We start from the raw sequence: 21,156 nt of genomic DNA, 5'->3' as shown, positions 1-21,156 counted from the left end.
GTCCAATCGTAAGGAGTCGCCTGCCCCTGTGGCTACCGCATACATTCCTTACTATCCGGGCCTTTCAGAACACATTGTACGGGCACTGCAGGAGTGTCAGGCACGCTGTGTGCAACTTCCAGGACGGAGATTGCACACAGTGGTGTCTCAAGTTAAAGATCCCGTAGTCCAGGACTATACTAGTAATGTGGTCTACGAGATTAAGTGCCCGGATTGTAACGAGTGTTATGTGGGGGAGACAGGGCGACGTTTAAAAGACCGTCTGAGGGAGCACATGACCGCTATTAAGACTGCTAATTATGTGAGGTCTGCTGTGGCAGAGCATTACTGGGAGAAGCAGCATCGGATCTCCCTTGAAGATACAGTCATTATGGACCTTGCCCATGGATTTTGGGAACGCAAGTGGCTTGAGAATCGGTGTATCCAGTCGTAATACTATTAACAGGGACAGGGACAGGGGGACATGTTTACACCCCCTGTTTGAGGCGGTTGTCCTCAGACGGGATGACCGGTTCTGTTTGACCCACTCCCGAGCCACTTCCGTTTCCGATGCGCGCGTGAGGAATGCTGACCATGTGTCTGATGGACCATGTGCATGAGTGCCATGGGCCTGCTACCTAAGGATATGTCATTGCAGTAATAGTATACTGTTGAAGAAGGAGACAGCAGTCTCCGAAAGCTTCAGGTTTTATCGCTTTTAATCTAATTTATTTTAGATAATTTTATTGCTTCGGTATTTTTAACTATATTTTTAACGTTTTATCATAATTTATTGTAATATTTTAGTCTTCTGATAGTGTATCACAGTATTTCATTATGTTTTATTTATGTATATTTTATTTTTATAGTAAAAATTTTTAATTCCTTGGCTGGTGTTTATCTTTAATTATTGCAGTATGGAATTTCTCAGCCCCATAGGCCTGTTTGAAGATATAGTGCCTAAATGGATGTCAGATGAACTAATGAGACATAAGGCAGAGAAGAAAAATGCATGGGATACATATAAATTAACATGTGACACAGAAGCCTATGATAGATATAAGTTGATCTGTAACCAAGTTACAAAGGAGGTTAGGCATGCGAAGGCAGATTACGAGAAATCTTTGGCAAAGGATGCAAAGAAAAACAGCAAAGAGTTCTTTACTTATGTAAACTCTAGAAGGAAGAAGATGAATCAGATTGGTCCACTTGATATCGATGGTTCAACTGTTGATGATCCTGCTCAGGTAGCTAACAAACTAAATGAATATTTTGCATCTACATGAGGAGTTATTCAAGGAGGGGAATGCTAGAGGTGAATTAAACTCTGGCAATAAGCTAGATAATCTTGTAATAACTGAGAGTAAAGTGGAGGAGAAATTGTTGAAGACAGGCACTCAGAGTGGATGGGATCTATCCAGTTATATTAAAGGAGGCAGCAAAGGAAGTAAGCAAACCCTTAGCCATTATTATGAGAGCTTCCTTGGACTCAGAGGAAGTACCCATGGACTGGAGATGTGCAAATGTGATCCCAATCTACAAAGAAGGATCAAAGGCACAAACAGGTAATTACAGACCTGTTAGTTTAATTTAAGGGGACGTCTTGTCTGTCCAATTTGATTGGATACTATGATGTAGTCACAAAGGAACTGGATGCAAAGAATAATTTTGATATCATATATTTGGATCTTAGAAAGGCTTTTGATACTGTTGCACATGGAAGACTGCTGCACAAATTGGAGCAGTGTGGCATTGGAGGCAAATTGCTGCTATGGATAAAAGGATGGTTGAGTGGGAGAAAACAGAGTGGTAATCAATGGACACTGCTCTTCATGGACTTCCACGTTATTAGTGGAATCCTCACCAGTTTAGTGTTGGGATCCATTGTTGTTTTCTGTATTCATTAATGATATTGAATTGCTCTTTGGTTTATCAGGCATAATGTCCAGGTTTGCAGACGATACGAATGTTGGCTGATATTGCTAATGACACTAATGACAGTACAATGCTGTAACAGGATCTAGGAAAGTTGAGCAGATGGGCTGAGCGGTGGCAACTGAAATTTAACAATGACAAATGTAAAATACTGCATTTGGGAAGCAGTAACCCCCAGAGTAACGTATCAACTGTGTGGTACTACACTGACAGTGGTAGTGAGTGAAAAGGACCTGAGAGTAATCGTGCAGGCATATATGAAGTTTTCTGAGCAGTGCAGATGGTCTGCAACAGTAGCTCATGGTGTCTTGTTAATGATATACAGGAATTTTTCTAGATGGGATCAGGAGGTGATTATTCCCTCGTATAAGGCCACACCTTGAGTACTGTATACAGGTCTGGAGGGCTCATTTTAAGAAGGATGTAGAGCTGTTGGAACGAGTACAGAGAAGGGCAACAAGATTAGTGAATGGAAAAATGGGTTGCTCTTACGAAGAAACGGTTAAGTTTTGCAAATTAGTGTCTGGAGACTAGGCACCTGCGAGTTGATCTGATTGAGGTGTATTAAGCCTTGAATGGTTTGGGCATGCTCAATGCTGATGGGATTCTTCCTCTTCCTCAGAATAAATCGCCTGAGAGGGCATAAATTCAAATCGAGGAAAGACAGTTGTAGGATAGATGTGCGGAAGTTTGCATTTAGCCAGCGGGTGGTTGATTGCTATAACAAACTTCCATCTGTTGTAGAAGTTGATAGCTTAAATAGATTCAAGGCAGAAATAGCCAAACATTTGGAGTGCGTGGATGGGTGAAATAAAGGGTTTTTTTTTTTTTTTTTGGCTGATACTATATAAGCTTGCTTTCTTGAATCATGTTCCTTTGCTAATGCTAATTTGTCACAATATGTTTTCCCAAAGATTTGTGAATAATTTGATTTTTTTTAAAACGAAACAAATAATAATACAATTAGTAAAGAATCTTATAGCAATTAACAGGAATTCATTATGATCCCTACTGCCTCATCAGCCTTCATCACGAGTTTTCTTAAATGCTGCGATTCGGAACCTTTGAGGTTCTCAACCCTTTTTTTAAAATTTGCATTTGTGTCAAAAACTCAATCAAATTGTTGGTCATGAAGTCTTCTACATGAGAACTCATTCACATCTTTAGTATCCACTTCCAGGTTAAGGTGCTTTGCCATGTCTGAATTTTTTTTTTAACATTTCCTTTTATTTTGGAAATCTGTAGTCAAGAACAAATTGCAGGCAACATTTTCTTCAACAACCCGTCATAGTGAATTGCTTAATACCTTTTCCACCTCGCGGGAATATTCCTCACTGGCATAAGGATGTTATATCCACTTCTGAAACTACATAACAGTTGTTGCTTCTTTTCCATTAATAGCAGGAACAGTCTAAGCCAGTTCTTCTCAAATAATACTGCTTTAAAGTTAAAATGACACTTGATCCACCGACTTTTCCTTTTTACCCCACCAGTTCCAGTGGCACCCTCAATTTATTTTCTGTGTTTATAATGTGTGCTTTTCTTGACCTTAAAAGGATTTTAAATATATGTGATTTAAGAATTTTTGCCTTAGTCTAAGCCAGTTCTTCTCAAATAATACTGCTTAAAAGTCTAAGGCGCATTTAGGGCTAGAGCCTCAAGCTGCGAACAAATTTAGACTATGTATATAAAGTGCTTAGCATCATAATACACAGCCATTTCTGAATAAACAGAAAATTTTTAAGGTGGCATCGTTTTAGGTTATATCTCATATTGTGAATGCCTTCACAACGAGTTGCCATGATATTGCACTACTTCGAATAAGTAACGCTTCACCCAAGGAGAAGACTAGTGTTACTTATTCTCAGATAGGTACCACCACCCAGACAGCACTGTTTCAGGGCTATTTGGCCCTTCGTCAGTGAGTGGGTAGGTACCCAAGTGATGCAATGATGGCAAAAACAGTTATGAAGTATAACTCCACAATATGAGGGATGCCTGATGGTGTATGATGTATTTAGACTAAGGCGCATTTAGGGCTAGAGCCTCAAGCTGCGAACAAATTTAGACTATGTATATAAAGTGCTTAGCATCATAATACACAGCCATTTCTGAATAAACAGAAAATTTTTAAGGTGGCATCGTTTTAGGTTATATCTCATATTGTGAATGCCTTCACAACGAGTTGCCATGATATTGCACTACTTCGAATAAGTAACGCTTCACTGTTACTTATTCGAAGTAGTGCAATATCATGGCAACTCGTTGTGAAGGCATTCACAATATGAGATATAACCTAAAACGATGCCACCTTAAAAATTTTCTGTTTATTCAGAAATGGCTGTGTATTATGATGCTAAGCACTTTATATACATAGTCTAAATTTGTTCGCAGCTTGAGGCTCTAGCCCTAAATGCGCCTTAGTCTAAATACATCATACACCATCAGGCATCTCTCATATTGTGGAGTTATACTTCATAACTGTTTTTGCCATCATTGCATCACTTGGGTACCTACCCACTCACTGACGAAGGGCCAAATAGCCCTGAAACAGTGCTGTCTGGGTGGTGGTACCTATCTGAGAATAAGTAACACTAGTCTTCTCCTTGGGTGAAGCGTTACTTATTCGAAGTAGTGCAATATCATGGCAACTCGTTGTGAAGGCATTCACAATATGAGATATAACCTAAAACGATGCCACCTTAAAAATTTTCTGTTTATTCAGAAATGGCTGTGTATTATGATGCTAAGCACTTTATATACATAGTCTAAATTTGTTCGCAGCTTGAGGCTCTAGCCCTAAATGCGCCTTAGTCTAAATACATCATACACCATCAGGCATCTCTCATATTGTGGAGTTATACTTCATAACTGTTTTTGCCATCATTGCATCACTTGGGTACCTACCCACTCACTGACGAAGGGCCAAATAGCCCTGAAACAGTGCTGTCTGGGTGGTGGTACCTATCTGAGAATAAGTAACACTAGTCTTCTCCTTAGGTGAAGCGTTACTTATTCGAAGTAGTGCAATATCATGGCAACTCGTTGTGAAGGCATTCACAATATGAGATATAACCTAAAACGATGCCACCTTAAAAATTTTCTGTTTATTCAGAAATGGCTGTGTATTATGATGCTAAGCACTTTATATACATAGTCTAAATTTGTTCGCAGCTTGAGGCTCTAGCCCTAAATGCGCCTTAGTCTAAATACATCATACACCATCAGGCATCTCTCATATTGTGGAGTTATACTTCATAACTGTTTTTGCCATCATTGCATCACTTGGGTACCTACCCACTCACTGACGAAGGGCCAAATAGCCCTGAAACAGTGCTGTGTGGGTGGTGGTACCTATCTGAGAATAAGTAACACTAGGCTTCTCCTTAGGTGAAGCGTTACTTATTCGAAGTAGTGCAATATCATGGCAACTCGTTGTGAAGGCATTCACAATATGAGATATAACCTAAAACGATGCCACCTTAAAAATTTTCTGTTTATTCAGAAATGGCTGTGTATTATGATGCTAAGCACTTTATATACATAGTCTAAATTTGTTCGCAGCTTGAGGCTCTAGCCCTAAATGCGCCTTAGTCTAAATACATCATACACCATCAGGCATCTCTCATATTGTGGAGTTATACTTCATAACTGTTTTTGCCATCATTGCATCACTTGGGTACCTACCCACTCACTGACGAAGGGCCAAATAGCCCTGAAACAGTGCTGTCTGGGTGGTGGTACCTATCTGAGAATAAGTAACACTAGTCTTCTCCTTAGGTGAAGCGTTACTTATTCGAAGTAGTGCAATATCATGGCAACTCGTTGTGAAGGCATTCACAATATGAGATATAACCTAAAACGATGCCACCTTAAAAATTTTCTGTTTATTCAGAAATGGCTGTGTATTATGATGCTAAGCACTTTATATACATAGTCTAAATTTGTTCGCAGCTTGAGGCTCTAGCCCTAAATGCGCCTTAGTCTAAATACATCATACACCATCAGGCATCTCTCATATTGTGGAGTTATACTTCATAACTGTTTTTGCCATCATTGCATCACTTGGGTACCTACCCACTCACTGACGAAGGGCCAAATAGCCCTGAAACAGTGCTGCTGGGGGGAGCTTGATGATGTCCGGAGTTTCCGAGAATAGGTAACAACAGCCTTCTCCACTGGGGAAGCGTTGCCTATTCGAGGAGTTTATGAGTTTTTGAGTGGTGTGAGTTGAAGGAGTTACTGTCCCTTTCATTCTTCTACACTGTTTCTTTTCCTCTTCCACTCCTACTATAACTTTCCCTCTACCTTTTTTGCTTTTCTAAGTCTAATAGGGACACGTGGATATTCGAGTAGATATTCACATACATACATCAAATAGCCCTGAAACAGTGCTGTCTGGGTGGTGGTACCTATCTGAGAATAAGTAACACTAGTCTTCTCCTTAGGTGAAGCGTTACTTATTCGAAGTAGTGCAATATCACGGCAACTCGTTGTGAAGGCATTCACAATATGAGATATAACCTAAAACGATGCCACCTTAAAAATTTTCTGTTTATTCAGAAATGGCTGTGTATTATGATGCTAAGCACTTTATATACATACTGCTTAAAAGTTAAAATGACACTTGATCCACCGACTTTTCCTTTTTACCCCACCAGTTCCAGTGGCACCCTCAATTTATTTTCTGTGTTTATAATGTGTGCTTTTCTTGACCTTAAAAGGATTTTAAATATATGTGATTTAAGAATTTTTAAAAAACTCAAATTATCATTATCTTTCATTTCTATACTATTTCTAAAATTTTTTTTATTATTCTATACTTTTATTTCTAAATTATTAATGATATTTAAGTGATATTTATTAGAAAGGTATTTTAAATGCCTTTCTAAATACCACCGAATGAACAATTATCACCCCCTACACTTAGAATTATTAACAATGAAAAATCTACATGCCTCTCTTGCTTAATAGGTACTAGTAAACTAGTGGAGAGTATACCAGTATCTATTAGGCAAGCATAGCATAGCTGAATGGTCAGAAGCAAAAGTGCAGTAGCACATGCTCTTTGAGTGGACCAGGGTTGAAGCGTATGTGGCTACTAAATATGATTAACAACGATATTCATGATTTGTTGTGAATTCCTCTGACCTAGTGGTTGTGCCAGAATATGTACAAGAACAGAACTCCCCACACATCCCAGCTTACGTAATGCTCGACTTAATGCAAGTTTTCGCTAGCTGGTGCAAACTTAAAAGTTGAAATTTTCGCTATATAACTAAGCTGTTTATCTCTCTAAACGGTCGTTTTATAATGTAAATTGCAGTACACTTTCATTGTTATCATATGTTCCATTATAAGAATCAATTTTGAACGCCTTTGTGATATTTTTCTAAAACACATTTCTGGAGGTCACTACAATAAAACAATAAAAACAATTTGCACTTTCCGGTTTACTGGGCTTTTCTGTTAGCACAATCTATTATAAACAGGTAGTAAACTCAATCTTTTTGCATTTGCGATAATAACGATAACTAGAATTCTGTGAGTTTTTACATTACGGTATTATGGTGAAATGAGTTCCCCTTTACTGAAATCTTCAATCATATAAAAAACATATATAAATTTTCAGAATCTTCTCTTCATTCCTATTTACTTATTACAATGGTGAAGGGAAAGGGACCAACTGGTGAGTGCTAGGAAATGAAAAAATAATTGATTTAGAAATGAAGATGATTAATTAAGAAGCAGGACAAAGTTTATCATCTATTGCACAGGATTAGGTCTCGCTGCTTCAACAGTGAATACTATTTTAACGGACAGTGTGCATATAAAAGAACATGTTAAAGGCTCAACACATTTCAGATCAACAGTGATCACAAAACAGCGTTCAGGTGCTATATCGAAGATGGAAAAGCTATTAATAATATGGATGTAAAATCAGGTTCAGAAGCAAGCGCCTCTGTGTCCAATGGGAATTCAAGCAAAAGCAAGAAGTATTTACGAAGATATTAAGGATAAGTATGGCAAACCCCAAGCCAAGTTTGTGGTTAGCAACGGGTGGTTTAATAGGTTCAAGCATCGTGCTGGTTTCCAAAACATTGACGTATGAGGTGAATTCGCCAATGTCAATTCTGCAGCTGCAGAGAAATTTTGTGATGTGTTGGGGGAAAAACCCCTTCTATATCTGTACAGCCTTCAATTTCCATAGTGGCGTGCTTATCGGCTGGAGAGTTAATTCTGGCAATGATGCTCTAAAGGTAAAACTTGCTGACGTTATGCCTGTCTCCTCTCTCTTTTTATAATTTTATAATGTTGAAATTTTGTACACTTTTGGAATTTGTCTTGCGCATGAGATAAAAAAAAAAATTGAATAAATAATTCTATTTACATGTTCATCGAACATTTCTTTTTTGCTTTAATCAAATTTGCTTCAATTAAATTTCCGAGTGCTGCATAAGCATTTAGGGAAATTCAAACACACAAAATTTGACGTACGTAGAGTAACGCTGAATGCAACCCTTATGTAAGTCAGTGAATGGCTTTATTTAATTAGAACATATTAAATAAAAATTTTAAATTGCCATATTCAATCCTTGTAAAATCCAAATTACCACTTTAGCAGAACTCTCACGGAAATCTCCTCGAAACATAGCGGCCATCATATCACAACGAGCCATCAGGATCGGGCGGTGGGCAGAACACAATCCATCTTCCAATTGGAAAAGAACATCTGTAAAATACAGAGAAACAAATAATAAAGCACCTGTTAACATACACACAAAAATGCGTACAGATGGGATAAATCTATTTGCAATAATATCTTGCACGGTTCTGAATCAATAAATTCTTCAAACAGTTTAAACTACTTAAACACTATTTAACTAATTACTAATTATAGTTACTTTCTATGCACTAAAAATTATATAAAGACTTTTTATTTTATTAAGTAATTAAACAATAATTTAAAAAATTATTTTAAAAAATTAAAAGAACAGTTAATTGTGTTTAACTTTTAAATGCAATTATATGCTCTACAAAAAAATATATATTTCGTATCATTAAAATAAGAGATTGTCACTGCGTGGTTATGTTTGAAAGTCAAACTAATTTTTGATGTAAGTCTAGTTTTGTAGAATACAGCAGATGATGTCGGTTATCTGCAGCAGATTAACTGACTTCTCTACAATCAATGGCAGTCTAAGTTGAATAACAAATTCATCATATCCCTTCAAATATTGTTTACTAACATTTTATAATGTTCCAGTAGAGAAAACTCTTGAACACTTCAGTAACTGCAACCCAACTTTGCTTCCTGACAGCCAGCTATTCTCCACTATACTTCAGTAATCCTTCAATTTTATCATTTTATAGTTTATTTTAACTTTCTTCTGGGAGTGATTTATTATTTATTTTATTTTATTTTAAGTTCATGTGCATTTCATTAAAGCATAAAGGGATTGTTCTTTCTACTAAAGATAAACTTCATTTCATCACCAGACATAAAAAGGTGCTAAAATGTCAAAATTAATGTAGTACCATTTGCAGGGAGGGTAAACAAAAAAAGGTAAATTTCATTGTTTTCCTTATTCAAAAAAAATTATATGCTCATATATTACATTTTATGTCAAATCTTTTCATGCTATAGTATACTTTTATTAATATATATTAATAAAATATATATGCAAAATAAATTTAACTATTTTATTAATTTTTTTGTTGCACTTATGGGTTTTACTTTCATTTTGGAGATTATCTGAGGTTTTGATTCTCTGGGCAAATTTATTTCCCAACCACCCTGCATGTATGTGTGAGTGAGTGAGAGAGAGAGATTGCAGAATTTAGATCTATCAAGAACAAAATTCACCCCAATTAATGTGCAACTAATTACAGATGAAAGTTAGACATTAAACAGATATTGGGCTTTTATTATTTGAAGTATTACTAAGAGAAAATCAGTACAAAGAAGCTGGTATTATCCAGCATCATTTAAAAAAATATAAATAACTTGGTTTTACCCAACTACTTGTCAAATTCCTCCTTAAATTTCAGTGTAAGCTTTAGTCATTGTGATTGAAAATTTGCTCAACTCAAATATTATTATTTATTATATACAGTACATTCCGGTTATTTGGGACACATTGGGACTAGTGCATTTTGGCTCGATTAAGCAGCTGCCCCAATTATCCGAAGTTTCACGTAAATAGTTAAAAATACAATGTATCCCCCCCCCACCTTTTTTTTACAATTGGTTCACTGTACAATCAAATCACGTCACAACGAACTCAACATAGTAAAGTACCGTTCACTACACGATGTGCAGTAAGCGCCAGTCACTGTGATCACGTTTGTGAATTCTATTAAACAGCGATTCTAATTAGCGAAAATAGGAGGAATATTATCCACAGGCTATAAAAGCAAAAATATGTTAAGCACAAATTTACCCTTTATTACCTTACCAGTTAAAAAATTAAATGATATGTGAAAATCGGAAGAATATACGTGATAATCGGAATAATTAATACGTACTGTAATATGTACATACGAACTAGTTGACATTTCTGTTCACTGACATTTGTGGGCAGGGGGAGTTAAAATTTAAAACAGTAAAAAGATACGCAATCAATAACAAAGAACATGGCACACACAAATTGCAAGTGAGAACGGAGTAACGAGTTACGAAGCTTTAAAAATAGGAATGAAGAGAAGATCTGAAAATTAATTTTTTTATATAATTGAAGATTTCATGGAAGTGTAAACACGTTTCATCATAATAACCCACAGAATTCCAGCTGTCGGTATTATCGCAAATTCAGTAAGATCGAGTTTACTGTCCATTTATGATAGATTTCGCTAACAGAAAAGCCCAATAAACAGGTGACTGCTAATTGTTTTTATTGTTTTATGGTTGTGACCTCCAGAATTTCGACCGAACCACATGGTACTGTCAGAGACAATCGTAGGGTAATCTCCAGTGCTGCGGTCTCCTGCCAAGATTAAACGGTATACTGTCCCAATTAAGTGAAGCAAACCCTGGCTCTTTTCTCAATTGGTTTCTGTTTTTTAAGATTTGCCCCAAATAAACGGCTGCCCCGATTAACCGGTGGCCCAAATAAGCGGAATCCACTGTAATATCAAAACCAATCTTGAATACATGTTTATTCACAAAAGATACATCGCATATCATTTGAAAAGTCTCAATCAAGAATCAATTTATGATATTAACTACAACTTAATGAGTTAAATTTTAAATACAAAATCAATACATAAATATTTTAAGCTAAGCTTTCAAGTTTTGTAAAATTATTAATAAAACCATAATGCAATCAACTTCATATACTTCACAAAACTCACCTCCAATTCCATTTGGTTTGATGCAACAAAAGTAATGAATTAGAATCTACAAATTATAAACCTACAACTCCATTAAAGTGCACCTTTGCATACTGGATTAACAAATAAAACAGTGAAATAAAAAAGGCAAGAGATCAAACAAGGAGATTTTGGATTTCCATCCTATGCTGAATGTGGCTGAAACACTTGGTGGGATTAATTTAAAAGAAGAAAGTTCAGTAACTCTAATATAAACATCATTATTTGCCTTCATGATTGAAAAAGCCACATTTTAAATTCCATATTTTTGAAAATTCAGTTGGTAATAAGACATTTAACAGGTTTATTTTTGGATACTTTTGTTTCAAACAAGAAATAGCTAATGATTCAAAACACCTTTTGTAATGTAATCAATACAATATCTACTCTATTAATCTGTGGGTTATGCTTTGTATCATGACTCAGACTTCTAGGCCACATCTATATTAGGGATTACCCTGACTTCTAGTCTCTCTTGGCAAAAGCACACTGAATATTGCTTCCTCTGCATCTAAAAAACTGGATTTTCTCTTCCACTCTCAGCATTACATTAAATCATGGTTATCTGTCGGGTATCTTCATGGGAATATTGTTCCCAGATGGCGATCCCAAAACCTCTCTCAAGCTTCTAGATTTAAAAAAAAAAAAAAAGAAAAAAAAAAGGGGGGGGGGGTTGTCAGGTTAACGAATGTCATATCTCTTATGAAGACACTCACTTCTGTCTCACAGACATTCAGTTTCTGCATTTTCTATAAATATTTCAGTGGCACTGTTCTTCTGAACATCTATAATTCCTGCACTCTTCCAAACCAGTGAGAAGACATACTTAAAGCAGTTAGCACACATTCCTTGTCCAACTACAAATTCACAGAACCAATTTCCTTTTCCTCATTTGACTCTTCAGTTCTCCTGAACAACTTTCCTTCACAGATATTTCCTGAAAACTGCAATCTACAGAAATTCAAGTCTAATTCATTGAGTATCTTCTGCTTCTCAACCTTCAGCCCACATGAAGTATTATAAATTCTAATACCCTTACATGTTTGGGGTTTTCATGAAAAGTTGAAAGCTCCATCTGTAAATATAGCCTTTCACAAACAGATCTTTAAAGTTGGCTCTAAAACTGTTTTCATAAGCTCGTGTGCCCGAAAAGGTCTCATCTGCGTATTAAAAATATACAATATATTAGAATAAGGCCTTGAGCTTCAGTCTAAGTTAAACTTTACTAAAATAAAAAAGAGATATATACATAAAATACTAAAACAGATATAAAATAAAAGCGTTAATAGCGATAAAATATATAAGTACAAAGCAATAAAATAGAGTAGCTTTTGGGGCAAGGTGTCCTTTCATCAGCAGTCAATGAATGGTGTACTGAGTACATGTATAAATTGGGTAAAATAACAGAAGCAGACTGGGCATGATCGTGAATCACAACTCCAATGCCGGAGTATGCATGCACAAGGAACACCAGTGCTCATCACACTGCAATATAGCAGACTCCATAACGGGGTGCATGTGCATCAAGGTTATGTTGCTCGGCCCAATAATGTTTAGCAACAGCAAAGCATTCAAAGTTAGCAGTGCAGAGAGCCACCTCATGTTCTGAAACACGATCTTTTAACCTCCTGGCAGTCTCACCAACATTACACATCCCACAATCCGGACACAATATGGTAAATGGAACTGCTCCATAAAAAAGGAGGAATAGGTGTTTTCACTCTGGAAATAATGGAATGTAATTTCCTACCAGGAAGTTGCACACACCGTATATGGCAAGAGTGTAAAATTCTAGTGACACACTCCGATATGCCTGAGTAATAAAGAATGTAGGGAGGATTTGATCGAGTGAGAAAATTACGAGCTTGCCCCTCACATCTATCCAGAATATCAGGGGAATAGCTGCAATTAGAAAGCTCTGTTATTACTTTAGAAATCTCCAAATGCCTATCACTAATGGAACTGGAAAGCATCCATGCACAGTAAATAAAGTACAAGCAGTGCTATGTAGATGTCCGGGAACGTGTGTAGACCCATAATTAGTAAACTGGCCTGCACACATAGGTTTCCTGAAGACAGAGGTTGTAAAGCATGTACCCACATGTATAAGAAAGGAAGAGTATTATTTGTTTCCAGCTCAATAGTAAATTGAATGAAGGATGAAAGGGAATTGAGATACTGGAGAAGTCAAGTTTCTGATCCCTGAGGGACACAGAAGACGATGGGGACAGGCAATTTAAAAAATATACAACTCTCCATTTCAATATTAGCTATGACGGAACTGACAGGGACACCCATAGCTGTGCTTTGGATCTGAAAACATGATCATGCTACCAGTCAAACACAAATTGAGGGCAGTACAAACTTCATATGCTTAATGTCAAATATATTTAACGGCTTTTTGTTTTGTGAGTTGCAAGCTCGCGATTTTGTCACACGATCAAATCCTCTCCACGATAATAAGTTTATCTCTATTGCCTACATCCCTTATTATCAGGGCACGCGGGAGCATCTCGCTAGAATTTTACGCTCTTTGTATACAGCTTGTGCAACTCCCTTGTAGAAAATTGCATTCCATTATTTCCAGTGTGAAAACACCTATTCCTCCTTTTTTTTTTTATGGAGCAGTTCCATTCACCGCATTACGTGTCCAGATTGCAGGATGTGTTATGTTGGTGAGACTGCCAGGAGGTAAAAGGATCATGTTTCAGAACATGAGGTGGCTCTCCGCAACGCTAACTTTGAATGCTCCACTATTGCTGAGCATTATTGGGTCGAGCAACATAACCTTGATCCCCAATGCGACATTGAAACCATCGACTATTCACATGACTACCGCCAGCACTTATGGCTAGAAGCACTGTACACAGTCAACTGTAACAGTACTATGAATCGTAACAGGGGAGTGAACATGCACCCATTATGGAGCTATCATATTGCAGTGCGATGAGCGCTGGCATTTCTTACACATGTGTAATACTCTGGCACTGGAGTTGTGATTCACGATCATGCCCAGTCTGCCTCTGTTAATTTACCCAGTGTGTGTGTGTGTGTGTGTGTGTGTGTGTGTATATATATATATATATATATATATATATATATATATATAGAATCCAAATATTACAGAGTTAGATTGTAAAAATATATAAAATTATTAAGTGTTACATATAGAACTAACCGATTAATGCCATCAAACGATAGAACATTACATCGGACGTTAAGTATGTCCAAATCAGATAAGTTATAGTGTAATGTAAGTACCTCCATAGTTTGAAAATCGATGTAACCACTGGCCAACCGTACCTCCAGTATACATGAAAAATATAAAATATTAGGTTAATTAACATAATAAGCCTTACATGGGAACCCATTTTGCAAGAGACTTTGTCGAGGGCTAAACCCCTACAAAATGACCAACCCATGTTAGACTGAGCCATCGGTTTCTGTTATCAACTGCCTGTATGCCAAATCCAAATATCCATAATAACGGAGAATTCATCTAATTTAAAAATTAGGTTATAGTAAAGACTATAAATCAGTATAAATCTAGCCGTCTAAAAAGGGGTATGTCTAACCAAAATTTGTAAGAATACAGGCTGGATGATATTTAGCCCGACCGATCGCTGCAACATTATAAGCACAACTGAGAAATTATTAATATTTGCAGAAAAAAGGGCTAAATTAGCTAACTAAAGGCGAACGGAAAGCAGTGTAGTTAAAGCAATAGTATCTCACTCCCCCTCGAATTACTCTAATAGTTCGTGAGATATGAAAAAATAAGGCAAGAGGATAGATAAAAGTGAAACAGAAAAGCAATTTATCGATATTACATCGGATATAACCGGGAGTGTAAATTCCCGACCCTAATAGTAGGGATCCTGGTTAAGTAGTAAGAGCCGGTAAAATATATCAATAGAATGCTAAAAGATACAGAAAAAAACGGAATGGCTAATTCCTAAGATAATTTACTATAAATGTAACGTCAAAATATCAAGCAGTGGCGAACTTTATGTAAAGCGTTAAAAAACAACAAAGGAGGGAATGCCGTTAAACAACAAAGGAGGGAATACCGTAGAACCAGTATGTTCCCGTAAAGAATCTACATTACATACATTACCGTAGCCCAAGGTGGGAAAAAAACTAAACGCCTGCAGCTAACGCACTAGACGTTTATATCTGCCGCGTATACTGTGCCACCTAAGATTTGTCCAATAATAGCCAAGTTTGTGATGAACCAAAAGTATAATAGCGCCCTCTATAGTAGAGAAAACAAAACCAATAATTCTCAGATGTCGAAAAGAAATCTTAGTAAAATATAAACAAATTAATTCCTACTGTAAAAACACATATAGGCAGCACTTTTCTAAAGCGTAAGCTATATATAGTGTGTTTATGCAGCAGTACCTAGTATGTACATGTATATACAAAGGCTAATTAGTAAACAACTCGCTCCATAGATACCGATGTATAAAACCGATAATAATTCATTTAAAACAGAGAAACTATACCAGATAATAATTCCTTTAAAACAGAGCAACTATACCCCGTACTTATAATTCAATATACAGTATGCCTAATAGCTTCCATGGTATCCAACTGGTTTAGATCATCGTGGTATATTTTTAGGGCTATGGACAAAGCAGTACTCATATGTTTCATAATGAAATTATGTGGGAAACCTTTATCTAATAAATTATGCTTAAGATCAATCAGTGCGTCTATAACATCACTTTTATTATTACAGATATATAATCTTCTGATACCTTGTGTCACTATTATGTTTTTAAGGATACGTATTGAGATATTTGTACCCCAACTAGTTAGGTCTATAGTTTTGAAATTGAATTCTTTGCGTTTGTCAAATACCTTGGTAGTTAGGTTATTATTCTTAATATGAATGTCTATATCCAGATATGCAGCTTTACAAGAGTCACTCTTGTTAGTGACCTCTAGAACCAAATCCTGCGGGTAGTGTTTAACTGCTTCTGTATGAAAGTTAGTATAGTTGAACACAATTAAGTCATCTATATATCTGAACATATTGATATCTTTATCGAAGTTGTTTTCAAAATGGTGTAGATATAGATTGGCAATGAGACACGAGCTACTCGCCCCCATAGCTATGCCGGTATGCTGTATGAAAATATTGCTACCATTATAAATATAGCTGTTGGAAATACAAAGGTTAAGTAGGTTATCCCAGTAATTACGTTGGCAGGGTAAAATTCGCTATATTCTGTGAAATAATTATTTAAAACCAATTTTAAACTATCTTGCGGGATGCTAGTGAATAAGTTTTTGAAATCATATGTATTTATGTGTTTGATGTTATGCTTATTATTTATAAATTTTATTTTTTAACCTTTTATAAAGGTAAAATAGGTCTATTATTACTAATAATTCTAGTGAAATCTATAGTATTGAATATAATCCTAAGCAGTTTAACTAGCTTACAATGCGGGACCTTTGAGTAGCTATTTCTACATGAAGTTATAAATCTGAAACTGATAGGCGATTTATGAAACTTGGGTATACCATACAGGAAAGGAAAGTTAGTGTTGTAGTTATTAAGTTTTAGCTTTTTTTGTATAGCTAGTAGCTTCTTGGTAATAGTACCAAGGTTACCGTTTGATTTAGCGTATGTAGCACTGCTATGTATTTCATTGTATAACAGTGAGGCGTAGAATTTTTTGCAGATGAAACTATAATTATTGGCGGCCTTGTCTATAGTAGTTATGATAAATATATCCTGTAAGTCCTTTAATCGTCGCTTGATTAACTGCATGTTATATCTTTTGCTATCTCTATTGGTATGTTGCTTCCTACGTAAAAGCTTCCTATGTATATGTTGATTAAGTTCACTGTTAGCATTAGCAGAGGCATTTGATGCAAGAAAGCAAGCTTATGCAGCATCAGCCAAAAAAAAAAAAAAAAACCACTTCCACTTCACCCCTCTGTTCGTTCAAAATACCTGTCCAGCTGAGCCTTAAACTTATTTAGGCTATCAACCTCCACCACAAGGGATGGAAGTCTGTTCCACCAACCAACCACCCGCTGGCTAAAGACAAATTTCCGCACGTCTATCCTACATCTGTCTTTCCTCAATTTGAATTTATGCCCTCTCAGGTGATTATTCTGAGCTAGAGGAAGAATCCCATCAGCATTGAGCATGCTTAAACCATTCAAGGCTTTATACACCTCTATCAGATCACCTCGCTGGTGCCTAGTCTCCAGACACTGTAATTTGCAAAACTTAAGCCTTTCTTCGTAAGAGCACCCCTTTCCATTCACTAATCTTGTTGCCCTTCTCTGTACTCGTTCCAGCAGCTCTACATCCTTCTTGAAATGAGGCCTCCAGACCTGTATACAGTACTCTAGGTGTGGCCTGACCATCGCCTTATACAATGGAATAATCACCTCCTTATCCCTGCTGGAAAAATTCCTGTATATCATTGACAATACTCCTTGAGCTACTCTTGCAGCCCGTCTGCACTGCTCAGAGAACTTCATATCTGCCTGCACAACCACCCCCAAGTCCCTTTCATTCTCTACCACTGTCAGTGTTGTACCACAGAGTTGATACGTTGCTCTGGGGTTGCTGTTTCCCATGTGTAGTACTTTACATTAGTCAATGTTAAACTTCATTTGCCACCTCTCAGCCCATCTGCTCAACCTTTCCAGATCCTGTTGCAGCAGCATAGTGTCAGTAGTGTCCTTGACAACCCTGCCAACCTTTGTATCGTCTGCAAACTTGGACAATAATCCCGATATACCATCATCAATATCATTTATAAATACAGAAAACAATAATGGACCCAACACTGAGCCCTGAGGGACTCCACTAATAACATCAGTCCACGATGAGCAGTGTCCATTGATTACCACTCTCTGTCTTCTCCCCCTCAACCACCCCTTTATCCATAGCAGCAATTTGCCTCCAATGTCACACTGCTCCAATTTGTGTAGCAGTCTTCCATGTGCAACAGTATCAAAAGCCTTTCTAAGATCCAAGTATATAATATCAAAGTTATTCCCTGCATCCAGTTCTTTTGTGACTGCATCATAGTATCCAATCAAGTTGGTCAGGCAAGACTTCCCCTTAACAAAACCATGCTGTGTCTGAGCTATAACTGAAGTCTTGTCTAAATGATCCTGCAGTGCGTCTTTAACCAGTGCCTCCATTAATTTTCCTGGAACAGAAGTTAAGCTCACAGGTCTATAATTACTTGTGTCAGCCTTTGATCCTCCTTTGTGAATTGGGGCCACATTTTCACATTTCCAGTCTATGGGTACCTCCCCTGAGTCCAAGGAAGCTCTCATAATTATGGCTAAGGGTTTGCTTACTTCCTTTGCTGCCTCCTTTAATATAACTGGATAGATCCCATCCACCCCGGGTGCCTTTCTTGTGTTTATCTTCAACAGTTTCTCCTCCACTTTACTCCCAGTTATTTCAAGATTCTGTAACTTACTGCTAGAGTTGAATACACCTCTGGCATTCCCCTCGCTGAATAACTCCTCATGTGTGAATGTCGATGCAAAATATTCATTTAGTTTGTTAGCCACCTGAGCAGGATCATCAACACTTGACCCATCAATATCAAGTGGACCAATCTGATTCATCCCTTTCCTTCTAGAGTTTACATAAGTAAAGAACTCTTTGCTGTTTTTCTTTGCATCCCTTGCCAAGGATTTCTCGTAATCTGCCTTCGCCTGCCTAACCTCCTTTGTAACTTGGTTGCATATCAACTTGTATCTATCATAGGCTTCTGTGTCATGTGTTAATTTGTAAGTATCCCATGCATTTTTCTTCTCTGCCATATGCCTCATTAGTTCATCTGACATCCATTTTGGCCTAAACCTTGAACAATATTTCTTAGTTGGTATGTAAAGCCTAGTAGCTTCCAAGATAAGTTCTTTGAATGCTTCCCATTTTGAATTTGCTGTTGGTAACATCATCAGTTGGTCCCACTGTATAGAATTTAAATACTGTCTCAGTCCATCGTAGTCGCCTTTACGGAAGCAATAACCCTTCCCTTTACCCCTAATGGTAGTTACCTCTTTGAGTAAATCCCACTTCAGCACACTGTGATCACTGCCACCTAGTGGTTCATTTATCTGCAGATTCTTAATGCATGAAGAATCACTGCTGATAATCAAATCAAGAGTATTACTCCCTCTAGTTGCCTCCCGAACATGCTGATGTAGAAAACAATCATCCAATAAATCCACAAAAGCCCTGCTAGTGTGTGAGTATCCAGCCCCCAAATTCCAGTCAATATCTGGGAAATTAAAATCTCCCATTATAAGACACTCTGATTTACTGGCCCACTCTATTTCCCTGTACAGTTCCTTATTATACTCATCAGAGTCATTAGGCCTATAGCACACTCATACTCTCAATTTTGATCTCCCAATGTCACACCAAACTGACTCCACACTGCACTGTCCAGCGATGTCGACTGGCTTCACTTCCTTGGTTTTTATGTGTTTCTTAACTAATAGCATAACACCTCCCCCCTTCCTATCCTGTCTATCCTTTCTGTAGACGTTGTACTCCCCAAATTGCAGTTCCGCATCCCTTATATCTGTGTGACACCACGTCTCTGATATCCCAACAATATCTGCCTTCGATGTTTTGAGCAATACCTCAAATTTATTTACTAAACTCCTAGCATTGGTGTACACGCAAGTATACCTGCACCTGTTTCTATTCTTAGCTACCCTAACACAACCCATGTGTTTATTTGTACCACAATGGCTCCCAGCAGTCTCTGAAATACCATGCATCTTGTTTTTCAGGCTTCTGCTCATTCTAATAGAAGCAGTGCAAGAATCTCTTTCACCTCTGCCAGTGGCTACTGTCAATCTATTGGTCTTTGTCTCCCCCCAAGCTAGCAGTTTTCCGACCCACCTAACACTGCCTCGATAGCATCAGCAAATATTCTTGCACCCTTTCTATTTAAGTGTATCCCATCCCTGTAGAAGCAATCTCTCCTGTTAACAAGTACAGTCCAGACTGAAAAAAATTCTACCCCTTGAGCCTTGCACAATCTTTCCAGGGCCGAATTGATCGACAAGGCTCTCATCATATACTCCCTCCTATCGTGTCTGGGCAGAATTGCAGACACTTTCAAATTCAACCCTAATTCTCGGCTTTTGTTCAACAGTGACCTGTACTTGTTAAGTAATTCTGCCGTTCTCCTACTCTTAATATTATTAGTGCCAACGTGTACAACTATATCACCTTTTGTGCCCTTAAAAGATGATATTCGCTCTACAACGTCATGTTGTAGAGCGAATATCATCTTTTAATCTGTTGGTAAGTACCAGCCAATTATAGAAGGCCTCTAGTGGTAAATTATACTTATATGCAAGTTTAAGGCAAAATTGCATATATATATATATATATATATATATATATATATATATATATATATATATATATATATATATATATATATATATATATACACTCAGTACATCATTCAACGACTGCTGATGAAGGGACACGCCTCGAAACTACTCTATTTTATATCTGTTTTAGTATTTTATGTATATAGCTCTTTATTTATTTTAATCAAGTTTAACTTAAAACAGTGTGTCGGTCATTACTAGAAAGTATATACTGATATACAATATACTTGCAAAATAAGCAGCATCACAGGTACATTTTATAAATGATATTATTTACATCTTTCATGCCAAACTCTTGATAATCTTTATACCTGCTGAATGTAGGATGCAGTTTATCATAAGATGAGAAGAACACAAGAATTTCAACATCTTTGAATACTTCCTTGATTCTACACACAGAAGACTATGGAATAGAAATCACGTTCAGGAAGCAAGTTTCTTGCACATGGTGAAGTG

General features: G+C 37.0%; 1 protein-coding gene across 4 annotated transcripts in view; it reads right to left on the bottom strand.

The window, feature by feature from the left end:
* The window catches only part of RhoBTB (Rho-related BTB domain containing), a 388,644-nt gene that overhangs the window by 91,998 nt on the left and 275,490 nt on the right, over nucleotides 1–21,156 (bottom strand). For all 4 annotated transcript variants that reach the window (XM_090374193.1, XM_090374190.1, XM_090374192.1 and 1 more), the window contains one exon: nucleotides 8,529–8,647. In XM_090374193.1, coding sequence (XP_090230319.1) covers nucleotides 8,529–8,647 — 119 coding nt within the window. The remainder of the gene's footprint in view (nucleotides 1–8,528; nucleotides 8,648–21,156) is intronic.

Source organism: Mastigoproctus giganteus, chromosome 5, assembly GCF_048544385.1.
Source record: "Mastigoproctus giganteus isolate SK-2022 chromosome 5, ASM4854438v1, whole genome shotgun sequence".
NCBI lineage: Eukaryota > Metazoa > Arthropoda > Arachnida > Uropygi > Thelyphonidae > Mastigoproctus > Mastigoproctus giganteus.
The sequence above is the reverse complement of the archived record's forward strand: the minus strand, read 5'-3'. Positions and strand labels throughout refer to the sequence as shown.